The sequence below is a fragment of the Microcaecilia unicolor genome, chromosome 6, assembly GCF_901765095.1.
Source record: "Microcaecilia unicolor chromosome 6, aMicUni1.1, whole genome shotgun sequence".
NCBI lineage: Eukaryota > Metazoa > Chordata > Amphibia > Gymnophiona > Siphonopidae > Microcaecilia > Microcaecilia unicolor.
This window is the reverse complement of record NC_044036.1, coordinates 134,001,938-134,027,897: the sequence shown is the minus strand read 5'-3', so window position 1 is coordinate 134,027,897 and position 25,960 is coordinate 134,001,938. Positions and strand designations below refer to the sequence as shown.

At 44.1% G+C, this 25,960-nt stretch overlaps 1 protein-coding gene across 3 annotated transcripts; it reads right to left on the bottom strand.

Annotated features, from left to right (window-relative positions):
• Positions 1-357: 357 nt before the first annotated feature.
• XPC (XPC complex subunit, DNA damage recognition and repair factor) lies at positions 358-25,923 on the bottom strand. 3 transcript variants are annotated; one of them, XM_030205659.1, is made up of 16 exons: positions 25,202-25,923; positions 19,921-20,137; positions 17,730-17,830; positions 17,127-17,247; positions 16,957-17,041; positions 16,203-16,360; positions 14,915-15,035; positions 12,911-13,000; positions 10,529-11,401; positions 8,381-8,541; positions 7,108-7,189; positions 3,845-3,979; positions 3,300-3,469; positions 1,401-1,494; positions 1,200-1,289; positions 358-1,086 (listed from the first exon to the last, which is right to left on the bottom strand). In XM_030205659.1, the coding sequence occupies exons 1-16, from the start codon at positions 25,311-25,313 to the stop codon at positions 880-882; spliced, it is 2,817 nt and encodes a 938-aa protein (XP_030061519.1). In that variant the 5' UTR covers positions 25,314-25,923; the 3' UTR covers positions 358-879. The 3 variants fall into 3 exon arrangements, with proteins under 3 accessions (XP_030061519.1, XP_030061518.1, XP_030061520.1); XM_030205658.1 differs by having other exon boundaries at positions 358-1,089; positions 25,202-25,922; XM_030205660.1 differs by lacking the exon at positions 3,845-3,979 and having other exon boundaries at positions 358-1,089; positions 25,202-25,922.
• Positions 25,924-25,960: the final 37 nt, after the last annotated feature.

Sequence of the window (25,960 nt, the reverse complement as noted above, 5' to 3'; positions counted from 1 at the left end):
GTTTACCAAATCTGGGGTCCTGGAGGCATCCCAGCTAGTCAGGATATTCACAATGAATATTCATGAGATTTGCAAGCACTGCCTCCACTGCATGCAAATCTCTCTTAGTGAATATCCTGAAAACCTGACTAGCTGGGAAGCCTCCAGGACCAGGTTTGGGAAACAGTGGCATAGTCTCTACTCAAATGTAAATAAGAACCTCATCGCCAAGTCCAGTAAATCACTACTGGAAAGCATTTCCAAAGCCATGAATCTGCATGCTTTGCTTACTTGTTTTAATATCAGTTTACTTGTCATGGGAGTGTTTAAGGCCGCTCCACATTTTACTGCGCACCACAGAAAACACATAGGAGACCATACTTTCAAAACTGTTTAATTTTTTCCCTCTACACAAACGAAAGTACAAAATGTCATTTTCTTTTCAGGCATAACTATAAGTGCTAAAACTATTTTTCTTACTTTTTTTACTTGTTCACTACAACTGAACTTCTCTTGACCCTGCGTGGATACTGGTACAATCTCTTGCTTATTCTGTGAAGTGTTGTATCTTCTTTTAATCTGATGAAGAAACATGTTTCATAGGATACAAGATCAGGACCAAGGGGCTGGCGAGCTGAGTAGCAAAATTCCAAACCCAGATGGCCAGTGCAGATTATAAAAACTAACATGGCAAGCTATTGCTAAAGACTGCTACCAGATCATCCAGCTGCAGAGGGCTTCTAGCTCAATCATATATACTATGGGTATCACCCTACATCTGCCATCTTTGGCATCTTTCTCTTGTCTTGTTATCCCGATAGTGGCCTGTACACACATGCCCGTACTGCATCTCCCTCAGACTGTTTACAAGTCGTTAATGCTCCCGTTAAATCCCACCAGTCACAGCTTCTCAAACGGAAACAGGTAGCTGGCATTTCCTTTCTGCTCCCGTCTGCTCTTTTTCACTGGCCTGGCTTCTTTCTGCTCTTCAGCCTGCCGATTCTGTGGCCAGGACACAGTCAGATGTTCAGCTGCAGGCTCCAGCCCGGCTCCATCTTCATCCGAAGAAAACTCAGCTCCTCCTGCTGCTGCAGATCCTGTCGCCTCCTGCTGGAAACGATCAGATACAGGCAGACCACTGTTATGTTAGGAGATACTCCGCCCCAGGAGCTCCAGCTGAATCGCCCCATTTCCTCCCACTGACAGATGCGCTGAGTTACCTTACTACCGTAGCGCTGCTTCAGTCGCTCTTGGATGAGAAGTCCTTTCACCAGCAGTTTCCAGTTTGACAGAGCTCTCTTCTCTCGTTTCTAAGTGAGACAGAGAAAATTCCCTGTACAGTGTGATAGCTAACAGTCAAGAAACACAGCAAGGAAGCCTACATGCCTCTTTCTTTGCATGCGATACCACGGGTGACTTACCTCTTTTTCTTTCCTTTCTATATTTGCTTGCTCATTCTCCCAGGCACTCAAAAGCACATCCTTGTGTTCATCACACACTATATAGCCATTGGTACTAGAAGGCAGAAAGCAAACAGGTGAGGGGGGGGAGGAAGAGAGAAAGTAGCAGCCTCTGCCTTATGTTAGATCGTAAGCTCTGTTGAGCAGGGACTGTCTTTTTCATGTTGATTTGTACAGCGCTGTGTAAGTCTAGTAGCGCTATAGAAATGTTTAATAGTAGTAGTAGGGTCTGAGGATGCTGCCGAGAGCTTGTGCCCTGCATCCTGAATGGTTTTCAGAACATAGAAAGCAAAGTGAGCTTCTGGAAAATTCTGTCAATGTGTCTTAGCACAAGTCTTATAACACCACTTTAGAAGTTGTGTGGGTTACAGAATGACATTGGGATGGGGACCCGTGGTAACGAAGCCTATGGGGAAGGATGGGGACAAACTTTGTCCCTGTGTCATTCTCTATTTTGAAGGCTGTTAATGAATTGGATAGTTATTTATGTTTGAGTGGTATGGATGACAATGTTTTCATTTTTTTGGAAAAAAACAAGCAAAAGTGCCGACCACATCATCTGAGAAGACATTTTCTACTGTAGGCAGGACTGTGGAAGACAGAAGAGCTAGACTGAATCCTGAGATTGTTGATGACATTCATCCACAGATTAAAAAAATCATAACAGTGCTTCGTAGGGTATATTTCTCCCCTGCTAGGGCATACAGAGCGGGTTGTATTGTGTACCCCTGGACATTTTAACAGGGTGGATTAGGGTTCCTTGGGGTAGTATAAGTCAGCTATTGTAGGGGTCAGAAGGGTAAAGGGTGGTGGTGGTGTTTTATTATTGTTTTTTATTTGTGATTTATAAACAACAGATGCACAGAATATTGTTCCTTTTTATACTTTAATAAAAAAAAAGATTTAAATATAAAATTATCAGTGATCGAGGCTTCTGCAGATGAGGACAGAGCCTACGGAGACCGGGCAGGGATGGGTCATTCTCTAGTGTGGGTTACACTGGCCTTAGTCAAACATCTGCAGTTATAGGTCCCAGTGCAACGGGAAAAGAAATCCATCAGGAAACCAGTGGGCCTTCCTGAGTGCTGCAGCTCCGATACATAAATGTAAGAAGACGACACCAGGCTAGGGAGATTTTATAAGGAGCTGCCCAGACGTGGATGGCAAGAAAGTGCATAAGTGGCCACTTACACAGATAACTGACCTCTTATAGAATACTGACTAGTGAAAATGTACACACCATGATTCAATGACAGCAGAACACACAAATTGAGAGTAATGTAATGTATGTGCTGCTCTGAGTGCTTGTGCCTTTAACTGTCAGTGTGGTTTTGGGCACTTGTGCAAGTATTCTATAAAGAAAAGAAGGCATCATAACCCCCCCCCCCCCTTAGTTATAGATTTATCCTCTTTGGGCAGATCACTTGTATTGCATCATATTATGCTATGAGTTTATCTTGTTAGGCAGACTGAATGGACCATACAGGTCTTTATCTGCTGTCATTTTATATATTCATTCATGAGCTTGGAGGGCTGCAGATAGACTGGGTTTCCAGGATGCCCCTAAATATACATAAGACAGATTTACACAGAGTGCAGGTAGCATGCATACAAATATATCCATTGCATCTTCACTGAAAAGAACCTGAAAACCAAAACCTGTTTGCAGCCCTGAAGACCAGAAGTGAATATTAGTGATCCAAGCTATAAGAATTATGATATCCATGTTTCCTGCATATGAAGAGAATTTACAACCCTATGTACTATGCATTTTCCCCAAAGACATAAAGTGAGAGAAAAACTTTAGTACATGGACCCCCCCCGCCCCCCCCCTTAGTTAGCAAAGTGGATCCCGCATACACTGGGTGTGAGAAGCCACAATGGAAGTCGAATCCGGTGACGGCTGGGACACAATCAATGTCCAGTTTCCGAGCAGCCCTGTGCAGGTTGGGAAGCTGCAGATGGCAACAGCCAATGGGTAACATACTGGGCTTAAACAGGTAAACGTTGCCGTACTCATTCCGAGGAACCTACGAGAGAGGAGAGAGCAGAACTGGTAGAAATTTGGCAACCTCAGTCTCTGACAGGACGCGGAGCGATTACTGATGGCTGGAAAAATCTCACAAGAGAAGGTGAAACGCAAGGAGCTAACCCAAGACGTGAAATCAAATACTGCTTTTCTTTTTATTAGTGTTGTATATATCCACATATAACGTACGGAACACAACTGGATATAACATAGCTACATAACCCCCTCCCCCCCACCACCTTGTTTTCTAATTCATTCTTTGTAAGCTCTGAAGATTTACACATTTCATTTTCTGACCTGGGGCTATAAACTATTTGGATAAGGTATCAAGAAATGCATCCTATTTCGGAGATATTTTATGCATGCGTTGGTGTACCTTCCCATCCACCGCCACTGGTGGCTGGTAGTCTTCCGTCTGCCAGAGACCAAACAGAGCCAGGTCATTGGTATCTTGCTTTACAGGGTCAGCCAAGCGTGCCTTCCGTGCCCGGTTAGACTGGCCCTTCACCATCTGTGCAAAACAAATTCTGCATCTCACCTCTGACTTTGCAAAGCCCACACACACACACTTTATCTATCAGAGCTAATTCATCTTCCTATGAAATGCCCCCCCCCCCCCCAATGACTATATATGTCCTGGGGAACTCCAGCCAGTCAGGTTTTCAGGATACCCACAATGAATTAGAGCTAGATGTGCAATAGAGATAAGAACATAAGAATAGCCATATTGGGTCAGACTGATGGTCCATGTAGCCCAGTATCCTGTTTGCAACAGTGACCAATCAAGGTCACAAGTACCTGGCAGAAACCCAATTAGTAGCAACATTCCATATGGAATCCCAAAGAGTAGCAACATTATTATTATTTATTTATTACATTTGTACCCCGCGCTTTCCCACATAATGCAGGCTCAATGCGGCTTACATAGTAAATTGAAATACAAAGTCATATAATAGAAATTTCAAAACATTATAGTTGAGCTTGATAGTGTATGATAAGTTGAGCTTGATAATGTATGATTAGGATAAGCGAGGGTAGACAGGATAGGATAGTATAATTTGGGAGAAAAGGGGTAAGGAGGTATAAAATAAAGGGGAGATGGAGAAGAGAAGAATGGGATGAGTAGAGGAGGAATGGGGAGGTGGGGTAAATAAAACCAATGATGAGGTCCGTCATCTAAGTCAGAACAGAATTGGGAGTGGAGGTTGGTGAGATTAGGTTGGGACATTAGGATAGGCTTGCTTAAAGAGATGAGCTTTCAGCATTTTTCTAAAGGGCAAGTAGTCGTCCATATGGAATCCCAAAGAGTAGCAACATTCCATGTGGAATCCCAAAGAGTAGCAGCATTCCATGTGGAATCCCGAGTAGCAACATTCTATATGGAATCCCAAAGAGTAGCAACATTCCATGCTACCAAACCCAGGTAAAAGATGCAAGTCTAACTCGTGAAAATCGGATTGGCTAGGCTTCCCCAGCACAGGTTTGGGAACCACTGATATATCATATCTACAGTGGGGGAAATAAGTATTTGATCCCTTGCTGATTTTGTAAGTGTGCCCACTGACAAAGACATGAGCAGCCCATAATTGAAGGGTAGGTTATTGGTAACAGTGAGAGATAGCACATCACAAATTAAATCCGGAAAATCACATTGTGGAAAGTATATGAATTTATTTGCATTCTGCAGAGGGAAATAAGTATTTGATCCCCCACCAACCAGTAAGAGATCTGGCCCCTACAGACCAGGTAGATGCTCCAAATCAACTCGTTACCTGCATGACAGACAGCTGTCGGCAATGGTCACCTGTATGAAAGACACCTGTCCACAGACTCAGTGAATCAGTCAGACTCTAACCTCTACAAAATGGCCAAGAGCAAGGAGCTGTCTAAGGATGTCAGGGACAAGATCATACACCTGCACAAGGCTGGAATGGGCTACAAAACCATCAGTAAGACGCTGGGCGAGAAGGAGACAACTGTTGGTGCCATAGTAAGAAAATGGAAGAAGTACAAAATGACTGTCAATCGACAAAGATCTGGGGCTCCACGCAAAATCTCACCTCGTGGGGTATCCTTGATCATGAGGAAGGTTAGAAATCAGCCTACAACTACAAGGGGGGAACTTGTCAATGATCTCAAGGCAGCTGGGACCACTGTCACCACGAAAACCATTGGTAACACATTACGACATAACGGATTGCAATCCTGCAGTGCCCGCAAGGTCCCCCTGCTCCGGAAGGCACATGTGACGGCCCGTCTGAAGTTTGCCAGTGAACACCTGGATGATGCCGAGAGTGATTGGGAGAAGGTGCTGTGGTCAGATGAGACAAAAATTGAGCTCTTTGGCATGAACTCAACTCGCCGTGTTTGGAGGAAGAGAAATGCTGCCTATGACCCAAAGAACACCGTCCCCACTGTCAAGCATGGAGGTGGAAATGTTATGTTTTGGGGGTGTTCCTGTGCTAAGGGCACAGGACTACTTCACCGCATCAATGGGAGAATGGATGGGGCCATGTACCGTACAATTCTGAGTGACAACCTCCTTCCCTCCGCCAGGGCCTTAAAAATGGGTCGTGGCTGGGTCTTCCAGCACGACAATGACCCAAAACATACAGCCAAGGCAACAAAGGAGTGGCTCAGGAAGAAGCACATTAGGGTCATGGAGTGGCCTAGCCAGTCACCAGACCTTAATCCCATTGAAAACTTATGGAGGGAGCTGAAGCTGCGAGTTGCCAAGCGACAGCCCAGAACTCTTAATGATCTAGAGATGATCTGCAAAGAGGAGTGGACCAAAATTCCTCCTGACATGTGTGCAAACCTCATCATCAACTACAGAAGACGTCTGACCGCTGTGCTTGCCAACAAGGGTTTTGCCACCAAGTATTAGGTCTTGTTTGCCAGAGGGATCAAATACTTATTTCCCTCTGCAGAATGCAAATAAATTCATATACTTTCCACAATGTGATTTTCCGGATTTAATTTGTGATGTGCTATCTCTCACTGTTACCAATAACCTACCCTTCAATTATGGGCTGCTCATGTCTTTGTCAGTGGGCACACTTACAAAATCAGCAAGGGATCAAATACTTATTTCCCCCACTGTATATTATATATAAATACAGATGTCTATATACTGTCTAAATCAGGGGTTCTCAACCCAGTCCTCAGGACACACCCAGGCAGGTTTTCAGGATATCCACAACAAACATGCACTGCCTCCATTGTATGAAACTCTACCTCAAGCATATTCATTGTGGGTATCCTGAACACCTGACTGGCTGGATGTGTCCCTGGTCTAAATGAAAACTTCAGCACTTCGGTTTCTAAAACCTGCAGTGTGTAAAATCTGCACTTCTCTGCTTCCTCCTTAAAACTAGCCCATTACAGCAGACGGAGAGAGTCCAACTGTGGGATGCAAGAGAATCTTTCCAAGCTTAGGCAAGATCTTTGGCTGCCTGGGTCAGCTGGGGCGGTTGAAAAGGGAGTCTGCAATCTGACAGTCTCTGTAGGAAAGGTGACAAGCCAGGACTGGCTCCTTATGTTATTATTATAAGAGTAACAAGATCCCTCTGAAATCTCTCACTCTGCTCTTATGTTCTGTAAAACCGTTTTCTAATATACCTAGTGATTTTATTTTACCTTATAAGGCACTTCCCCAAGACGCACCACACGTGCATCCTTCAACCAGGTGTCTCTGGAGTGCAGCGTTTGTACACAGTCTCTAAGGAAGCCAAGACGAGACAAAGAATTACTATGAGGCCGTCAACGAGTGATGAGGAATGTCAGATGACAGAAAAGAACACAAGACTAGAAGCAGCCAATGAAAGAATCATGAGTGGACTAGTAACAGGTAAACAGGCAGCAGTTATTTCAAGTACAACAAAAAGCTGAGGACACTCAATGGAATTAGGGAAGATATTTTTTCACTCAATGGACAATGAAACTGTGGAATTTATTGCCAGATGTGACAAAGGCTGTTAGAATAGTCGGGTTTTAATTTGTTTAATTTGTTTTGCTCTTTGGAGTCAGCCAGATGCTTCCTAGTGACCCAGACTGGCCACATTTTCAGCAGAATAACTTGATCATTTTGGCTCAGCATTGAGTATAAGAACATAAGGGTTGCCATACATGCACAGACCGAAGGTTCATCAAGCCCAGTTTCCTGCTTCCAACATTGGCCAATCCAGGTTGCAAGTACCTGAATAACTTTGTGTCGTTAGCAAATTTAATTACCTCACTAGTTACTCCCATCTTTAGATCTATTATAAATATGTTAAAAAGCAACAGTCCCAGCACAGACCCCTGGGGATCCCCACTATCTACCCTTCTCCATTGAGAATACTAACCATTTAACCCCACTCTCTGTCTTCTATCTTTTAACCAGTTTTCAATCAACAATAGAACATGACCTCCTATCCCATGACTTTCTAACTTCCCCAGGAGTCATTCGTGAGGTACTTTGTCAAATGCCTTTTGAAAATCCAGATATACAATAACGAAAGGCTCACCTTTATCCACGTTTGTTCACCCCTTCAAAGAAATATAGTAGATCGGAGAGGCAAGATTTCCCTTGATTAAATCCATGTTGGCTTTGTCTCATTAATCCATGCTTTTGTATATGCTCTGTAATTTTGTTCTTTAGAATGAATTTCATACTGAACTGGCTCAGATTGTTTAATTTTCGGACCAAATGGACCCAAAACATGCTGACATGTTTCCAACCTTTTTGTTTTGTTGGTGGCATTTCACGCTAGCTATTCGAACCATAACTCCCTCTTACCATCTCACCTCTCCCATGCAGTATCCCCTCACCCAACCTACCCAACATCTTCCCTGCCATATCCCCTCAGCCAGCATACCTCAACCTCTAACCTGCTTCCCTCGCCCAGTGTCCCCTGAAGTGTGTGGTCACCTGGAGTACACGGCTTCTCCCCTGCAGTATCCCAGGATCGCAGCAGTATCAGGATAGATGGCTTCATACTTCAGTAGATGTCGCTTCAGTGCATAGAGAGGGTGACTCTTGAACTCGGTGATGGAAGTTGGTAATGGCTGGTCCAGGAGTTTAGTGTGAAGCTACAATTAATTTAAACAGTTTACATCGTAAAAACAGAACTGAACCAATGACTAATGTTTGTATACACTGCAGTAAAATTAAGAAAAATTCCAGCTATGTGTGTTACTACAGACAAAGTATAGTCACTGCAGCTTGAGTCAGTGTTGATCTTAATCAGCCACTCGTGTTTGCCGATACCAATTAATTTCAGGATTAATATTTCCAGGTAACTCAAACCCTGATTCTACCACCACCTCTATCGCTACCCAAATCTTGCTAATGAACCAATAGTTGTAGCGGAGCTAGCCTCAAAACACATCACTGCACATAAAATACAAGTAATCTTTTCCTATAAGTATTAGATGAGACTTCAGTAACACATATTTTGGATAGGATCTGAATAGATCCCCAAATTCAGCACCACCAGCCAGACACCCCTAAACTCAACTGGCCCACAGGACCCAGGAGTATCCCCAACAGACAAATCCAGGAGCTGCTGACGCGCCGTCCACCACCTGCTGGAAATAGAGATGTACTGAGGTGAAGGAGGAGCTGGCCGTGTGGTATCACTGCCTTCAGCTTTGTAATCTCTATCTCCACCTGCTGGAAGATGGACACAACCCACCAGTTCTTGGATTCATCTGCTGCATACGCTAAGGAAGAAGAGCTTACAACAAACTGATGGGTAGCAAATCATTCTTTAAGAGAAATATCAACTTTGTTGACCAACAGTCGTCAGAGTACAAATGCTCCTCAGGGGTGGACAGGGTCAAATGTAATATATACATTCCTACCTTCTAACTCCTCCCCCAATCTATTAGCAAGCTGCTATGAGAGCGCACAGCTTCTCAGCAGGCCGCTGGAAAGGGAGCAAGCCTTTTCTTCTCGAAAGTGTACGTAGTTCACTAAGTAGAAATGTCTGTCTAAACCAGTGGCATAGTCAAGGGTGGGCCTGGATGGGCCCAGGCCCACCCACCTTGGGCTCAGGCCCACCCAGTAGCAGCACACCTATGATGTGGCTGGCAGGGATCCCTAAGCCTGACCAGCCAAAAACTCCCAACAACTGTCCCTCCTGCATACCTTGTAAATAGCAGATCTTCGCCTGCAGCAAGCAGCGACTGATACATACTATTCGCACCAGCCCTACAGCCTTCCCTCTGATGTATTCCCACCTATGCGGAAACAGGAAGTTGCATCAGAGGGAAGGCTGTGGGGCCAACATGAGCAGTGTGTATTAGTCTTTATGTCAGGTGTTCAGCGCTGCGTGCGTCTGGTAGTGCTATGCTAATAATAATAATAATAGTTGCTGCATGCGAGGGAGGGAGGATATTTGAGAGACCAAATGGCATGCAGGAGAGAGAGGGAGAGACCAAGTCACTTGTGGGACAGGGCAAAGTTATTCTGCCCACCCATCCTGGACCCAGGCCCACCCAAAATTGGGTGTCTGGCTACGCCCCTGGTCTAAACACATTTTACAGTAGCATAACCCTGAAACTAAGAGGCCCTTTTACTAAAGGGTTGCAGCGCAACAACCCAGAACTACTGCCGGCCGAACGCGGACGCCAGTGATAGTTCTGCCTCGAGCGCGCACCATTTCCGGCGCTACGGAAAATAATTCTGTAATTTCTTGTGCGATGCTAACCTGGCGGTAATCGCTACCTGGTTACCATGGGAGCCCTTATCAACATCTCAATGGGTGGCTGTAATTGCTCCCCCCTTCGTGGCCATGTGGTAAGAATAATCTCAAAGCATGGCCATGTCTTTTTTAGGGGGCTTTTTACCCGCTGCGGTATAAAGGGCCCCGGCGCGTGGCAAAAACAGCCCCCGCCGCTACCTCAGGGCCATTTTTACCACAGCTTAGAAAGCACGATTTCTCATTTTCTTCTAGTTGTCAGGAGACAGCAACACAACTGCACTTGCCTTTCTCTTACTGTCTTTGGAGACCCCCTGAGACTCACAGAATATTGGATGATTAGCTGGAGTGACGCAAACGGCATGCTACTTTACCTCCAGGTCTTCCTTCTTCTCACTCTCAGTGAACGGACTTCTATAAGGTTCTAATGTCTCTCTCCACCACTCTGGGTCAATGCGGCGTTTCCTTGTTGAGGTCATCCACACGGTATCGTATCTCTGCGTAACGTCCTTTGTGTAGCCACCATTGTCAATTCCCACAATATACATCACTGGCTTCGTGGCCAGTTTATAGCACAGTTGTGGCTGACCAACCACGCCATGAATGCAGTCTATACATGCCCACTTACTGTCACGCTCCAGGAAAACCTCCACCCATTGGTCTGTGCCTTCTGCAACTGCCGTGACTCTTACCTCTTCCTCCTCATCACTAGAAACGATCTTGTTCCTCTTCTTGGAAGAGGTTTGCTCAGCAGTCTCTGCACTGGGCTTCGCTTTTCCAACACTCTGCCTTGCCGCATTTATCTTTTGAGTCCCTGATGACCTCTTCTGCACCCTAGATGATTTTCCGTATTCCCCATCGGAAATATTACTATCCTCACTCTCTGAAAACTGAAAATCTGAGTCACTGGAGTCTTCACTTCTGCTCTCTTCTACATAAGATACTTTTGAGGCCACCCTTCTGCGACGATTATTTTTTGCCTCTGCTTTGGATTCACCCTCGCCGGCCCCCGCTTGCTTTTTGGAGCATCTTCTACTGTTCTTTGCAGCAGCAGCCGCTCTCTTGGTCCCTGAAGGAGTTTGCATCTCGGGCTTCTCATCTGCCTCTTCCTCGCTGCTCTCCCCTGACAGAGTATTCTCCTGTTTTCCTGCGTCATTTCTCCTTGCTGCCTCTTTCTTTCCCTTGTTGGAGCCTCTGGGACCGGCTGAGCAAGTCCTGGATGACTTATTTCTGGGAGACATTTTGCCCTGTATAAAAAGAAGAGTGGCAAAGAAAATAAGAATATAGCCTTACCAACATGAAATAAAATCACAGTTGACAAGCCTTCATTATTACAGTAATTGAGGAGGCAATACTGAAAGAAAACTTCTCCTGATAAGAACTTGGTTGAATCAATAGTCAGTGAATATTAAAAATACAGCAATATAGTGAACTCACTCTGTTACATAAATAGAAGCCAATCGGCTGCTATTTAGGCAGTGGCAGTCAGCATTTTTAAAAATGCTGTCACCAGCTAAATTAGCCTCAGATTTTCAGTGCTGGGCCAAATGCAGGACCTGCAGAACTTTTAAAACCCTTTTGAAAGGCCTCCCAAGCCCTGTCGGACCCCCCTGAAACAGCCACCCCCTTCCTTCCCCACCCACGATCTTAACATAGTAACATAGTAGATGATGGCAGAAAAAGACCTGCACGGTTCATCCAGTCTGCCCAACAAGATAACTCATATGTGCCACTTTTTCTGTATACCTTACCTTGATTTGTACCTGTCTTTTTCAGGGCATGGACCTTATAAGTCTGCCCAGCACTATCCCCGCCCCCCAACCACCTTAAGAACCTCCATCCCTCCCCCAGCCTACCTCCAATCCTTTGTAGTCTAGCAGGGGCGATGGGGTAGGAGGGAACCCCCCTCGCTCCTGCCCCTAGTGGCGGCTTCCTCAATATGACTGCCATGACCTCTCCTGGCAGCCTCGCAGTACTGCAGTAGTATGCATTTTCAGGATGCTACCACTAGGGGCAGGAGTGAAGGGGGTTTCGCTCCTTCCCCCATCGCCCCCACTAGACCACCAGGGATTGAAGGTAGGCATGGGGTGGGGGATGCTACCGAGATGGGGGTGGGGGTAGGTATTAAAGTTGTGAGCCAGGAGGAAGGAAGGAAGGAGGTCTGCAGAGTTTATTTATTTATTGCATTTGTATCCCCCATTTTCCCACCTATTTACAGGCTCAATGTGGCTAAGAGTTAAGTGCCTGAGTTTAGGACAGCTTTTAAGCTGTACTAAATTCACCTGCTTAGTTACACGGGTGCTGGCACTGAATTTTGTCAGCATCCACATACCTATCAGCTCTTCCCTAATGCCTCCCCTAGTACTGACCCTGACCTGTTCACTTTTTTTGGGCCAGTCAGAGCTGATATTCAGCAGTTGTTGGGCAGCCTGGAGCTTCTTCTGCCCGCTTAACTCACTTTGAATATCGGGCCCTTTGTTTTCCTTAACCTCTTTTGGAGGCATAAACCTGTCTGATTTTCAGGATATCTGTAAAGAACGGACTGGAATATGCTGGGAACTGACTGCATGCAAATCTCCGTTATACACGTTTATTGTAGCAATTACTGGAGAGATGAACCTCAAAAGAGGGTTGGGAAATACTGAATTAAAGCAAATTGTGTTTTGTGGATCCACATAATCTAGAATTTTGACTGAAAAATTCTTATATACCACGATCCTTGAAAAAAGGTCAGTCCCAGGCTCTGTGTTTTATACCTTTCCCGCAGGCTCTTTCAGAGGAATGGGCTGTAGAGACAGAACTAGCCGACACAACAGCTGCAAGGCTCGAAGGATAATCAGAAGCATCTGGAACAGAGACAGTAACATCTAGCGAGACTAGAAAGCCAACATCATAAACTGGCAGAGTTTACATCTACCTGTAACAGAAAGACATTTACAAGCAGCACCACTCATGCTAAATTATGCTGCTGTAGTGGAAGTGAATTTTAAAGATTGTTTTTCAACTCTGCCTTGACTGACCAGTGCACTCAGGGTCTGTATTTGTGATTAGAAGTAATTCTGTTTAAAAATGATTGTTTAACTTTGATTATGTGAAAATAAGTTGGAATGTAGAAGATAAGACACAGCTCTAATTAATTTATGTGAAGGGAAAGAAGGAGCTTGTTTTCGGGTTCAGACTGGCCACCTGGACTAGGAAACATGTGACCACGTTCCCACAGTATGGCTTGTTTACCTAAACAGAGAAGTATTCTGTAATTTTCCTTAGCTCTGAACATGAGTTCTAAGCCTAATAAAAAGGGGAGTTTCTTTCAGTGAAACTGGGAGCTCTTCTGTGAGTAACGTACGAACTGCGCAGAGAACCATGTTTCCTGGTCAAAGACACTCCTGGCTTTCACTGTGAACAGGGCCCCCCAGCTGATGTTAAGAGCCTGGATGATGTAAGGACCAGTGATGTTGTATGTATGTATTATTGCTTCTTTTTCTGGTCTAGGAACTCTTAGCATTGCTTAGATGTAGAGACCAGTGATGTAATGATTGTTTATAGATAGGTATGGTTTCTTTTTAGTTATATAGCTAATCATTGTGTGTATATATCTTAATCATTGTAGATTTTAGAACCTCTAATAAAGGTCTCATGTACCTAATACGAATCCAAAAGAATCCACAGTAATTATTGAGTAGTCTGTGTCAGTGAAGCAGGCTGTAAAAATCCATAGCAGTACAGCTGCTCACCTGACGCTGCATTTTGTTTTCATCAGGCTGATGCTGCATCAGGACATGTGTGTCTTCTCAGTGGGAAGGGAGACTCAACAATGACAACAAGGTAACACTCAGTGCCCAAATTCATGATTCACGTGCACTGGTTACAGAGGGAAGGTGGTCCGTGCTCCCTGGCCAAGAATTGCCACTGTGATAAATGAACAGAGAGGGCCTGGGCAATTGTAAAGGAAGGCTGGTGGCATTGTAGCCCCTTGAAGAAGCTGGAAGGCCAGGACACTGAGGGGTTCATTTACAAAGGCGCGCTGAAAAATGGCTTGCGGTAGTGTAGGCGGGGGTTTTGGGCGCGCACAGAATCATATTTCAGCGCAACTGTAAAAAAGGCCTCTTTTATTTTATTTTGCCGAAAATGGACGTGCGACAAAATAAAAATTGCCGCACGTCCATTTTGGGTCTCAGACCTTACCGCCAGCTATAGACCTGGCGATAATGACCTGTGCGCCATCTGCTACTTGCTCCAGAAAATAAATATTTTTCAGACGTGCGCCAAAAATGAAATTACCGCAAGAGCCACGTGGTAGTCGGGTGGTAGGTCCATTTTGGTGCGTGTTGGGCTCGTGTAGACGCTTACGTATCTTAGTAAAACGGGCTCTGAAGTTGGGTCTTCAGAGGTTTCATTTATTCCTGTGCTGTTCCCCTCTTTTCCTTTCTTGCAAACACATTCTCTGTACTCATTCCCTCCATCTGTTAACAGTTATATCAATGTCCCTTGTTCTTAAATAGCACCCCTCTCCCCCCCCCCCCCCCCCAAAAGAACAGCAAGTTTTGAGCAGGAGCTGTGAATTCTGATTGGCTGTTCTTGTTCACTTTAGCTAAGCAATGCAAAGACACTAAGACTGAGCTGTGCAACCACCTGCCATTCCCTGAAGGATGGGATGGGGGCATCTTCTTTCTGGTTACTCTAACCCCCCGCCATCATGCCAACTCAGCGACCAAACCCCATCAGCGGTCTCCAAATCTGTGAATGACAGGGACACCTACGTGGCACATCTCTCCCTCGTCTCTCATAGAGAAGATCCCAAACCGTCTTTCCAACGTGGACTGCGGGGATTCGTTCTCATCCGCGGACAGCTCTGCGTTCAGGGTGAAGGTGGCAATGAACCTGAAAGAGCAAGGCTTTCGTTTACTACTTGCCTGGCAGAATCTGTTCATTTAACCCATTAGTGCCCAATGTTCCCATAATAAGTGCTCAAATGGGAACATTGGGCACTAATGGGTTAAACAACCTTCCTGCACACAACAGCTGATTTCTTACCTTTGTAGATAACCTGTTCAATATAACTGTGAGGCTTTTCTTTGTTGAGTCAATAAATAGCCACCACAACCCAATTTTCAGTAGGTTTACTACTTCTCATGCAGCTGATTTTCACAAGGAAGCTACTTAAGATAATTTCCCTTGGACAATGAGTCACAAATATATGCATAAAGAGTAGCCCCCTTACTTCACCCCCCTTCTTGTGTTGCCCCCTTTGCTTTTCTTTTTATACTGTACTTCTTCCCTCATTCTCTTGCTCTGTTGATTGTCTCCATTTTCCTCTTTTTCCCCCTCTTACACTGTAAGCTGCTCAGACATTTTTTTGATGGGCGGGGTATAAGCTTTTAATAAACTTGATAAAACTATTTCTGTGGGTGGTGGATCGGAGCAAACAGCACAGACCATTTAAGCGTTGAAAGTACATGAGCTACCGATTCCTCTGGTGTAAACACACCCCAGTACTGCCTCCTTTTAATCTAGCCTGTAAGTACACACACTGTGAAAGTCCTGAGGAAGACCATTTTTAATCGGGGGAATCTGTAGTAACCCAGATAAATCCCTCCAAGAACTATCCAGAAATTCCAGTTTTCTCCAGGACCAACACTAGCACTTTGAACTCCAGCTCCAATGGGTTAATACCGCAGCACTAAAGCAGTTCCAGCACACATTATTTTTTAACTAGAAGTCCTGCAATCATTTACCCAGGAGACTGTGATTTAAGAAATGGAATTTGCTTTAAACACCAGTCCTATTTTCATCTTATTAAAAGTGGTACTGGCCTTATGACAAGCTGCCTTCTAATGTTCTACCACATGGATGAATTATCTCAGTTTCTTCACAGACACCTCTGATAAGTGACAACCAATGCTCATTTAAGAATGACATTCTTCAAAAAATGAAGTCTGCCCCAATCTTTCTGTTAAGCCAGCACTCAGACTGGTATCCTGCCTTGTTTCACTGTCCAGTTTTCAAGCCAGAAAACCAGTTCTGTGTACTTTTTCTTCCACATCTCACCACTTCAGCAGGTTCGAGAGATAGAGACCATCCACATGATCCACTGGCACTTTGGTGAAATTATCAGGGATGATGGAGAGAGCAACAGCTTGAAGATCAGGAAGATTGCAGACCCTGTTCCGATAGAAACCATTCCCCAGCAAACACAGCAGGTGCACCTGGGAAGGAGAGAAAAGTGTGACACAAGGCCACTTGCCTGCCTGCTCTTTAAGAGAACGTAAGGGAAGCCAAAACCATTCTGAGCTGTTCTGACAGCACACAAGAACACCAGGATGCATGATTAACCTTCCAGAGTGCGACGGGGTGGTGTGGTATCATTGTACTACAAGCTACATCGACTATAAGTACATAAGTATTGCCATCCTGGGACAGACCAAAGGTCCAACAATTCCCAGCATCCTGTTTCCAACAGTGGCCAATCCAGGTCACAAGTACTACTACTACTACTATTTATCATTTCTATAGCGCTACAAGGCATACGCAGCGCTGTACACCATACCTAGCAAGATCCTAAAACAGTACATTTTATGCTGCTTATTCTACAAATAAGCAGTGGATTTTCCCCAAGTCCATTTTAATAATGGTCTATGGACTTTTCCTTTAGGAAGCCATCCAAACCTTTTTCAAACCCCGCTAAGCTAACCGCTTTTACTACATTCTCTGGCAACGAATTCCAGAGTTTAATTACATGCTGAGTGAAGAAATATTTGGGCTAAGATGTACTGAAATGTCTGCAGTCGCAGGGGGTTCCCACCTTGTGTGTGTCCTCTCGCACATCTTTATTGAAACGATTCATCATTCTGCGCAGATACGCCTCAAACTCTGCCTTCCTTTTTTCTCTGAAATGGCAAACAGCAAGGCAAAATGAATTAGGCAATTGAATATTGTGAGACAGTAAGAGGCACACACTGCCAACGGCCTTACCTTCTCTCTCTCTTCTTTGCCTGCTCTGGGGTTTCAATCTCTATCTCCACTGGATTAATAGATGGCACTAGCTCGGGACAAGCAGCCGATCCCAACCCATCAGGAGCCGACACAGGGAGTTCTAACATCAGAAAATAAACAGGAGAATTATCATGAACTCTACAATTAAATGGAACCAGTGAAAATATCACCCTCAGACAGTGATGCTGGGGGCTGTCTGTCCCTTCATGTAGTCTTGCTCTTCTCTTAACGCTATCAGTGGCGTAATTTGGCAGAGTTTACATTAAAGGCAGGCACACCTTCTACTGTCTAAATCCGGTCCGTTAGTGAAAGAACAATTCAGCAGGACTATGACATTGGATCAGCTTTTTAAGACACTCTTAGATGAGTTAAAACCAAGTAAGCCAAGCTCAGCACGTGGCCCTTTGCAGACTGTGATCAGGGTCTCTATTACCATTAGACTAACCCAAGCCACATATAAAAACAGAGAATCGTCAATACTGTTTCCAGCACCAGGAGATAAGGTGCAGAGGGTGGGACATGGGACAACAGCAACTACCAGAACAAGAAAATCAAAAGATGGAGCTGTGATGGTGAATGTACCTTCCACCTCTTCCCAATCATCTTCACTTTCATCCTCGGAGTCTCTGGAAGCAGCAGGATCATTCCCAGATTTTCTTTCTTTAGGAATCTGAAGTGAACAGCTACAGGCAGGAAAAAAAACACACCGTTTCAACATGTCAAGGGTTCTAGACATTTAGAGGCTCATTTTCAAAGCACTTTGTAAGTCTACATGCTTTGAAAATGAGCACCTTAATGTCAGGCATCTCACGTAGATTGAATCTTTAAACTTCCAATACATCTGTCATTTTTCAGATTCAAAGTCAGGAACAGCAACAGTTTAAACACAGATTGTTCTGGGCTTTTCATTTGCATTTCTGTAAATTAACCCATAAAACATCCAGGAACTCCCCGTTGCACATAATGGTCCGGATTCTATATAAGGTGTCTTAAATATAGGCATGTCAGAATAACGTGTGTAGCGCTATTCTATAAACTGCGTCTAGAGTAAGACGCAGTTTACACAATAGTGCATAGGCCGAGGGAAAGCGCGTACATTTAGGTATGGCCATTTACACTGCTGAAAACCTGGTATAAATACCTGCACCTAAATGTACACGCTTTCCCCTGAATTCTACAACGTACGTAAACGTGATTGACATCCCTGATACGCCCATACTATTGCAATGGCTGCTACCTTTTCAGCTACACATGTTGGATTTTACGCGCACCTCTTTTTAGAACACGCCTAAAAGAAGTGTGCGTAAATTTCAATTATTGCCAATTAGTGATGATAATTGGTTATTGGCCAATTATCATGACTAACTGATTTGTTACTCAATTGACTAGCACAATTTAACGTGTGCCACTCGCCATGCTTTATATAGAATCTTTCCCAATATGGAAATCACTGGCTTGATAACACCATTCATCAAAGACTGTGCACTCAAAGCAGACGCAACACCTTTAAAATCAAACCACGCTGTGCCTGGAACATATATTCCAGTGCCCCCAGGGCATGTAACCCTCACCTCAGGCAGGTTCAGAGGGAGGGGCTCTATTTTCAATACTGCTACTGCTGCAGGGCTAAGATTTACTGGGGGAAAAAAAAGGGAGTATAAACCGGGAAGGGAGGGGGGAGAGAGCCAGCGGTTCGGGAGGGTAGAGAGAGATATCGGACCAACCGAGCATGTGTGCATGCGTGAGGGCAGGAAGGGCAGTAAATTATTAATCGTGATTAATAATTTTACACGTCTGTTGGGCAAAATGTCCAAATCAGTATTTTCAAAAGCCATTTTTTAGACGTTTTTCTATGAAGTCGGTCAGAAGTACGTCCAAATCTCAAGGGGGCGTATCAGGGGCGTGTTCAGGTGGGACATGGGCGTTCCTAAGACTTAGACATTTTTCAGCCATAATGGAACAAATCAAAAACGTCCAGGACTAAAACTAAGACGTTTTGAGCTAGACCTGTTTTTAAAACGAATAACTAGATGACCACTGGAGGGAATCAGGGATGATCTCCCCTTATTCCCCTAGTGGTCACTAACCCCATCCCCCAAAAACGTGATGAAAAACATTACTTTCCAGCCTCGGATGTTATACTCAGGTCCATCAGAACAGCATGCAGGTCCCTGGAGTAGTCTAGTGTTGGGTGCAGGGCACTGCAGACAGGTGGACCCAGGCTCCTACCTCCCTCTACCTGTTACACGTGGTGGAAACTTTGAGCCCTCCAAAACTCACCAGAAACCCACTGTATCCACATAAAGGTGCCCCTTTCACCTGTAAGGGCTATGGTAGTGGTTACAGTTGGGGGTAGTGGGTTTTGGGGGGGATCAGCACACAAGGTAAGGGAGCAACGGTGAGATGTGTACCTGTGAGCATTTTCTGAAGTCCACTGCAGTGCCCCCTAGGGTGTCCTAGTTCTGTCCTGGGATGTCAGGGGGACTAGTCTACTAAAAATGCTGGCTCCTCCTATATCCCAATGGCTTGATTTTGTGCGTTTCTGCACGTGCACCTTTTTTTTTTTTTTTTTGAAAAAGGACCAAAACACAAAACGTCCAAATCACAAAATGTTGTTTGGAACCGTATTTTCGAAAACAAAAGACAGCCGTTTTTCTCTTCCGAAAATGACCTTCTTTCCTATTCGGATTTTGGACGTTTTTCGCAAAACGTCCAAAAGTCAAACTTAGACGTCATATCGAAAATGGCCCTCCATGTATGTTATGTTACTTACTGTGACGTTTCCTCTGTCTTCTGCCTGCCTTCATTTTTTACAGCCTGTTCTTTCTTTCCTTGAGACTTTGCCCCTCTCTTCTTGTGCCCCACAGCTCCCGCTGCTGACGTCGGAGCTCCAGATTTAACAGCTCTTTTCACACTTTTCTCTCCGAGAGCCCGGGGGAGATTCTTTTTCACAGAAGCCTTATTCTCTTCAAACACATTGCCAGGATCACCTTTGGTAAAAGGGGAAACATATATAAAGTACTCATGGTCATGAACTTACTAAACATTCTTAGGAAAATGTTCCTGCAGCTGTGCTCCACTGAGGGCCACGACAATGATGTGTTTATAAAAAAAAGTGAGTCACAACAGGTAATAGAAGGGAAAAAGGGAAACACACACACATTAGTGCCAGAAACCTTCCTTTTGCTCCTTTGGGTTTTCAGCTCACCAGCTCAGTCAGCGCTGGTTTCAGTTGGGTTCCAGTAAAGTGACTCTTCATTCACATAAGTACATAAGTATTGCCATACTGGGAAAGACCAAAGGTCCATCAAGCCCAGCATCCTGTTTCCAACAGTGGCCAATCCAGGTCACAAATACCTGGCAAGATCCCCAAAATGTACAAAATATTTTATACTGCTTATCCCAGAAATAGTGCATTTCCCCAAATCCATTTAATAATGGTCTATGGACTTTTCCTTTAGGAAGCCGTCCAAACCTTTTTAAAACTCTGCTAAGCTAACTGCCTTTACCACATTCTCTGGCAACGAATTCCAGAGTTTAATTACACATTGAGTGAAGAAAACTTTTCTCTGATTCGTTTTAAATTTATTACATTGTAGCTTCATCGCATGCCCCCTAGTTCTAGTATTTTTGGAAAGCGTGAACAGACGCTTCACATCTACCCGTTCAACTCCACTCATTATTTTATAGACCTCTATCATATCTCCCCTCAGCCGCCTTTTCTCCAAGCTGAAGAGCTCTAGTCGCTTTAGCCTTTCCTCATAGGGAAGTCGTCCCATCCCCTTTATCATTTTTGTCGCCCTTCTCTGCACCTTTTCTAATTCCACTATATCTTTTTTGAGATGCGGCGACCATGGTCTGTGTCCAGTCAGATTGAAGAACGGTTAATAAAGGGACTCCTGCCATTTTGTCACCCACTCCACTCTTGTCTTTTGCTTTTTACTGATACCTTATTGTGAAATATTATGATTGATGGCTGCTTAGGACTAGCACACCATTTATTTTATTTATTTATTTTTTCGTGGGGTGGGGGAGTCAACATCAATAAAAATATTTCCAGACACAAAATACTTTAGAGGTCTGGAATCTTGTCTACATGGAAAACACTATAAAAATGTATATTAATTATGGAGTAATGTGGATACAGCTGCTACACATCAGAAAAAGATCACGACTGGAGGTCATAGGCAAACTGAAAATTGTCTGACGATACCCTTGGAGAGTTAAAATTTATTCTGTAATTTCCAAATTTCATCTTCATGCAACTCCTTTCCGCATAAGTAGAAAATACTATGAAATGATTGATAGTCTTGCAATAAACAGAGGATACAGTTTTCATGCCTCCTTGCACTTTAGAATGTTGTACACAGAAACATCTGACTTCAGAAGAATAAGTTTATCCACTTCTTCCTGTAAGAAAGGCCCCAGAAGCAACAGGTGCAGCACTAATGGAGAACTACATAACGTTATGCTTCAACCACAAAATGAAACCAGCACACTGAAGGCTGACGTTAAACCCATGCAAGGAAAAAGCTTTGAAAAACTGGCTGGTCTCTTGTACATGCTGGAAGGTGTACCATGGCTATATTATGTATCTCTATATAGCATTATAAAATACTGTTATTCTGACATATTTTATGAGAGGAAAAACACAGTCAGAATCTTATATATCACATCTGAAATACAATTAGCATGAAATGTACATGTAATTCACCTCAATATGAATGCACTGTGGAGCAAAAATGGTTTTATTGATAAAGTATAACTACATTTGTTCAGAAGCAGACAAATACTACAACCTTGCAAGTAATGGGCTGAAAGTTCATTTGCTTTGACTCATCAAGCATTGTATGGATCGACTCCTGCTTATTTAGGTGTTCATCTTGTTTTTCTAAATGATTTTGTTTCTAGATCTACGAGAAATCAATTTTTACTACAATTTCCTTCATTTCGCCATGTAAAGGGCAAAGAGGATTTTTTCAATCTACTTTTTCCTATCAGGCTGAATGGTTTTGGAATTCTCTCCCTTCTTTTCTTTTAAGAATGTGTGGTTATCTTCAGTCTAGGAACGCTCTTAAGACATTTCTTTTTAAGAAATGTTACTAATTTGTGGTAATGGTGTATTTTTTGAAAATTATTGTATAGGTTTAAAGTACTGTAATTCCTGATGTTTGTTCAGCTTTTGTCTGTTGTTACCTGCAGTGAACGTTTGGTATTTTGTGGGTTATAAGACTACTGTAGCGGGATATATGCTGGTTGTCGGGACTACATTCTGAAAAGGCTTCAGACAGCTCAAAACACGGCAGCAAGGCTAATAATGGGCAAATCGCATTTTGAACATGCTCAGCCACTACGTTTTAAACTGCATTGGCTCCCTGGAAAAGATCGTATTACATTTAAAATCTGCTCACTAACACACAAGATAATATATGGTGAAGCCCCTGAATATATGCTTAATCTAATCAATCTACCATCTAGAAATGCGCTAATAACTGTAAGGTCCTACCTCAATCTGCATTATCCCAGCTGCAAAAAGGTTAAATACAACACCCTTTTTGCTTTGTCGTTCCCCTACATCAGTCCAAACGCCTGGAATGTTCTGCCAAAACAACTAAAAGAGCTAGTCGACCACCAACTGTTCAAGAAGTCCTTAAAAACATTCTTATTCGACAAGGCTTATTCCACTGGCAACTCCTACATTTAACCTCTCTCTCTTGTTGACTGTACATGGTTATTCGCTGGTTGCTTTGCCCCTAACATTCACCCCGTGTTATCCCATGTTCCATCCCCTCTTGTCACAATCTGTAACTGTGCCTTCTCTGCAGGGGCGTAGCCAGACTTCATTGGTAGGGGGGTCCAGAGCCGAGGTGAGGGGGCACATTTTAGCCCCCCCCACCCGCCAGCCATTGCTGACACCGACCCCCCCGCCCTTGCCGACACCTCCAACAACTTTGACCACCCCCCCGGCCGATGACCCTCTCGACCCCCCGCCCGCCGTCACCTACCTTTGCTGGCGGGGGACCCCCAAACCCCGCTAGCCGAAGTCTTCTTCCTTCGTTTGGTTTCTGACTGAGTCTGACGTCCTGCACCAAACGAAGGAAGAAGACTTCGGCTTGCAGGGGTTTGGGTCCCCCGCCAGCAAAGGTAGCAGGCGGCAGGTTGGCAGGGTCACCAGCAGGGGGGTCCAGGGCCAAATCTATGGGGGCCCATGCCCCCATGGCCCCATAGCAGCTACGACCCTGCTTCCCTGTATTGTATCCTCATGAATTAATGTAAGCCACATTGCGCCTGCTCTTGTGGGAAAATGTGGGGTAATAATGCACCAAAATAAATAAATAAATAAGACTGTCGTAATTTGGTTCTGTGTATAGATGAATTGTCAGATCTACTAAAATCAACCTTACATGGTACCACATAGACACCCCCAGATTATATATATACAGTGCCCAAATTTGGACACACTGCCAAGATGTGTACGCAACTTAACTAACGAGGTGGTAACCATCAATGACTGGATGCTAACAACCAATTACTGATGTTAATTGGAACCAATTAGGATTTGCGTGCATATCTGGCTGTGTGTTATTCTTATGCCAATGGGTTGCCTAAATCTCATAAGGCCTCTTTTACTAAACTGCACTAGTGATTCCCAGCGCAGCAATGCCGAGAATTCCCATTTACTATGAATGAGCTTCGTCAGAATTGCCAAATGGAAATCACTACCACGGTTTAGTAAAAGAGGTCCTCAGTGTGCAACCCAGAAGGGAACATGGCTATGGACGGTCCAAAACATTGAGCACAGTGTTATACAGTTAAACCTTTCTTCCCTAGAGGAATCTTTCGTAATTTGGTACGATCAATGGTGCTGAGTCATTTAGACTATTGCAATGGTCTTTTTGCTGGCTGTAAAGAACAAATCATTAAAAAAACTTCAAACTGCCCAAAACACTGCAGCCAGACTTGTATTTGGAAAAACAAAATATGAAAGTGCTAAGCCCCTAAGAGAAAACTTGCACTGGCTTCCTCTTAAAGAACGTATAACTTTCAAAATATGCATTTTGGTGCATAAGATAATTCACGGTGATGCCCCGACCTACATGTTAGACCTCATTGACCTACCACCCAGGAATGCTAAAAGATCAGCACGCACATTCCTAAATCTTCATTTCCCCTGCTGTAAAGATCTAAAATATAGAGTAATACATGCGTCCAACTTTTCTTACTTGAGTTCGCAAATGTGGAATGCTCTACCACTTGACCTGAAAATAATTCACAACCTAACAAACTTCCGTAAAGCACTGAAGACACATCTCTTTGACATGCCGTACCATAATGACTCTTAATTAGAACCATAATTCTCCATTATCTGTTTAACAATCAGACTATTTTTTCCCTATATCGTACTGCCTAATTTACTATGTAATCCATGTTCAATATATGATTCCAATTGTATGTTCTCCCTTTTTTACCTGATTGTTCATTATATCATCCATGTTCTATATATATTACCAATTGTATCTATACTCTGAAATGGCATAAGTCATGACGGAAAATTGTAAGCCACATTGAGCCTGCAAATAGGTGGGAAAATGTGGGATACAAATGCAACAAATAAATAAATAAATAAATAAATAAATAAATAAATAAATAAATAAATAAATAAATAGAGTAATGGGTCTTTGTGTCCAACTTGGATGCCAGGATTTACAGCAGATTTCAGCAGGCGTAAGTCTGGCGCCCAGAGCTGGCTGCAGAAACCAGTGCTAAGTGCTTCGGTCGATGTAGTGGGGAAGCGGTGTATTAAGTTTTAATTAACTGTAAATAATAAAGAAGAGACCAACTGAGAAATATGGTCCTCAAAAGTTAGTCCAGCATCTAACAAACCTCCCAGACTACGTACCCTTTCCATAATAAAGGGGAAATAGACAGTTACCTCTACAAATCCATAATTCTGACAAAGAACAAAATCATGGTAAAAGTGGACACCAGAGACCTAATAACTATTTCAGCATCTTTTACAATTAAGCAGAGTTTGGTGCCATAGGGTAACTGACCTTTTGTTCTCCGTTTTGCAGCCTTAGCCTTGACCTCAGCGCTGACTCCACTTTTGGCTTTCTTGCTTTCTGTTTTGGTAGAAGCATCCACAGAGCTTTTGCGCTTAGCCATGCAGCTTTCGTGCAAATGCTAGAGAAGGCAACGTGCATACAGGGTGACGGGGTGGAGAGACAGGCAATGTTGGAAAAAGGGGGCGGTATAGGATGAACGGGGTGCTAGAGAAGGAAATAGGGTCCGTGCAGTGCTCATGCAGTATAGCCCAATGTTAGAGAAGGGGTAAGGTGCAATGCATTGTGACGGGACGGTAAGGGTTCCTGCAGTGTTACACGAGGGAAGAGATAGGATAAACGCAGTGAGAGAAACCGGAATAGGGTGCATACAAGGGTCCGCATAGGTGACGGATGGACTGGGATCCGTCCTTTCCCTTCTTCCTGCATGCAGTGTCACGGAGTGAGGGGATAGTGTGTAAACACAGGGAATAGGGTGCACGCAGTGTCTGAGAGGAGAGAACTGGGTGCTAAGTCGTCAGAGAGGGGGAGAAAGCGTCCAGCCAAGTTCCAACACTGCACGTGCAGTTGTGTAACTCATTCACAGGAAGTCCCTGTCTGTGCGCAGTACAGTACAGTAATAACATCGCAGGAGCCGGCCCGCCCCTGCCGTGATGTTAAATGCTGCACTTCCTCTGTCTCCCTCGGTGCAAAGCTGGTGCACTCACTTCCAGAAACCGTCGCATGCGTTCCGCACCTCGCTCTGGCTAT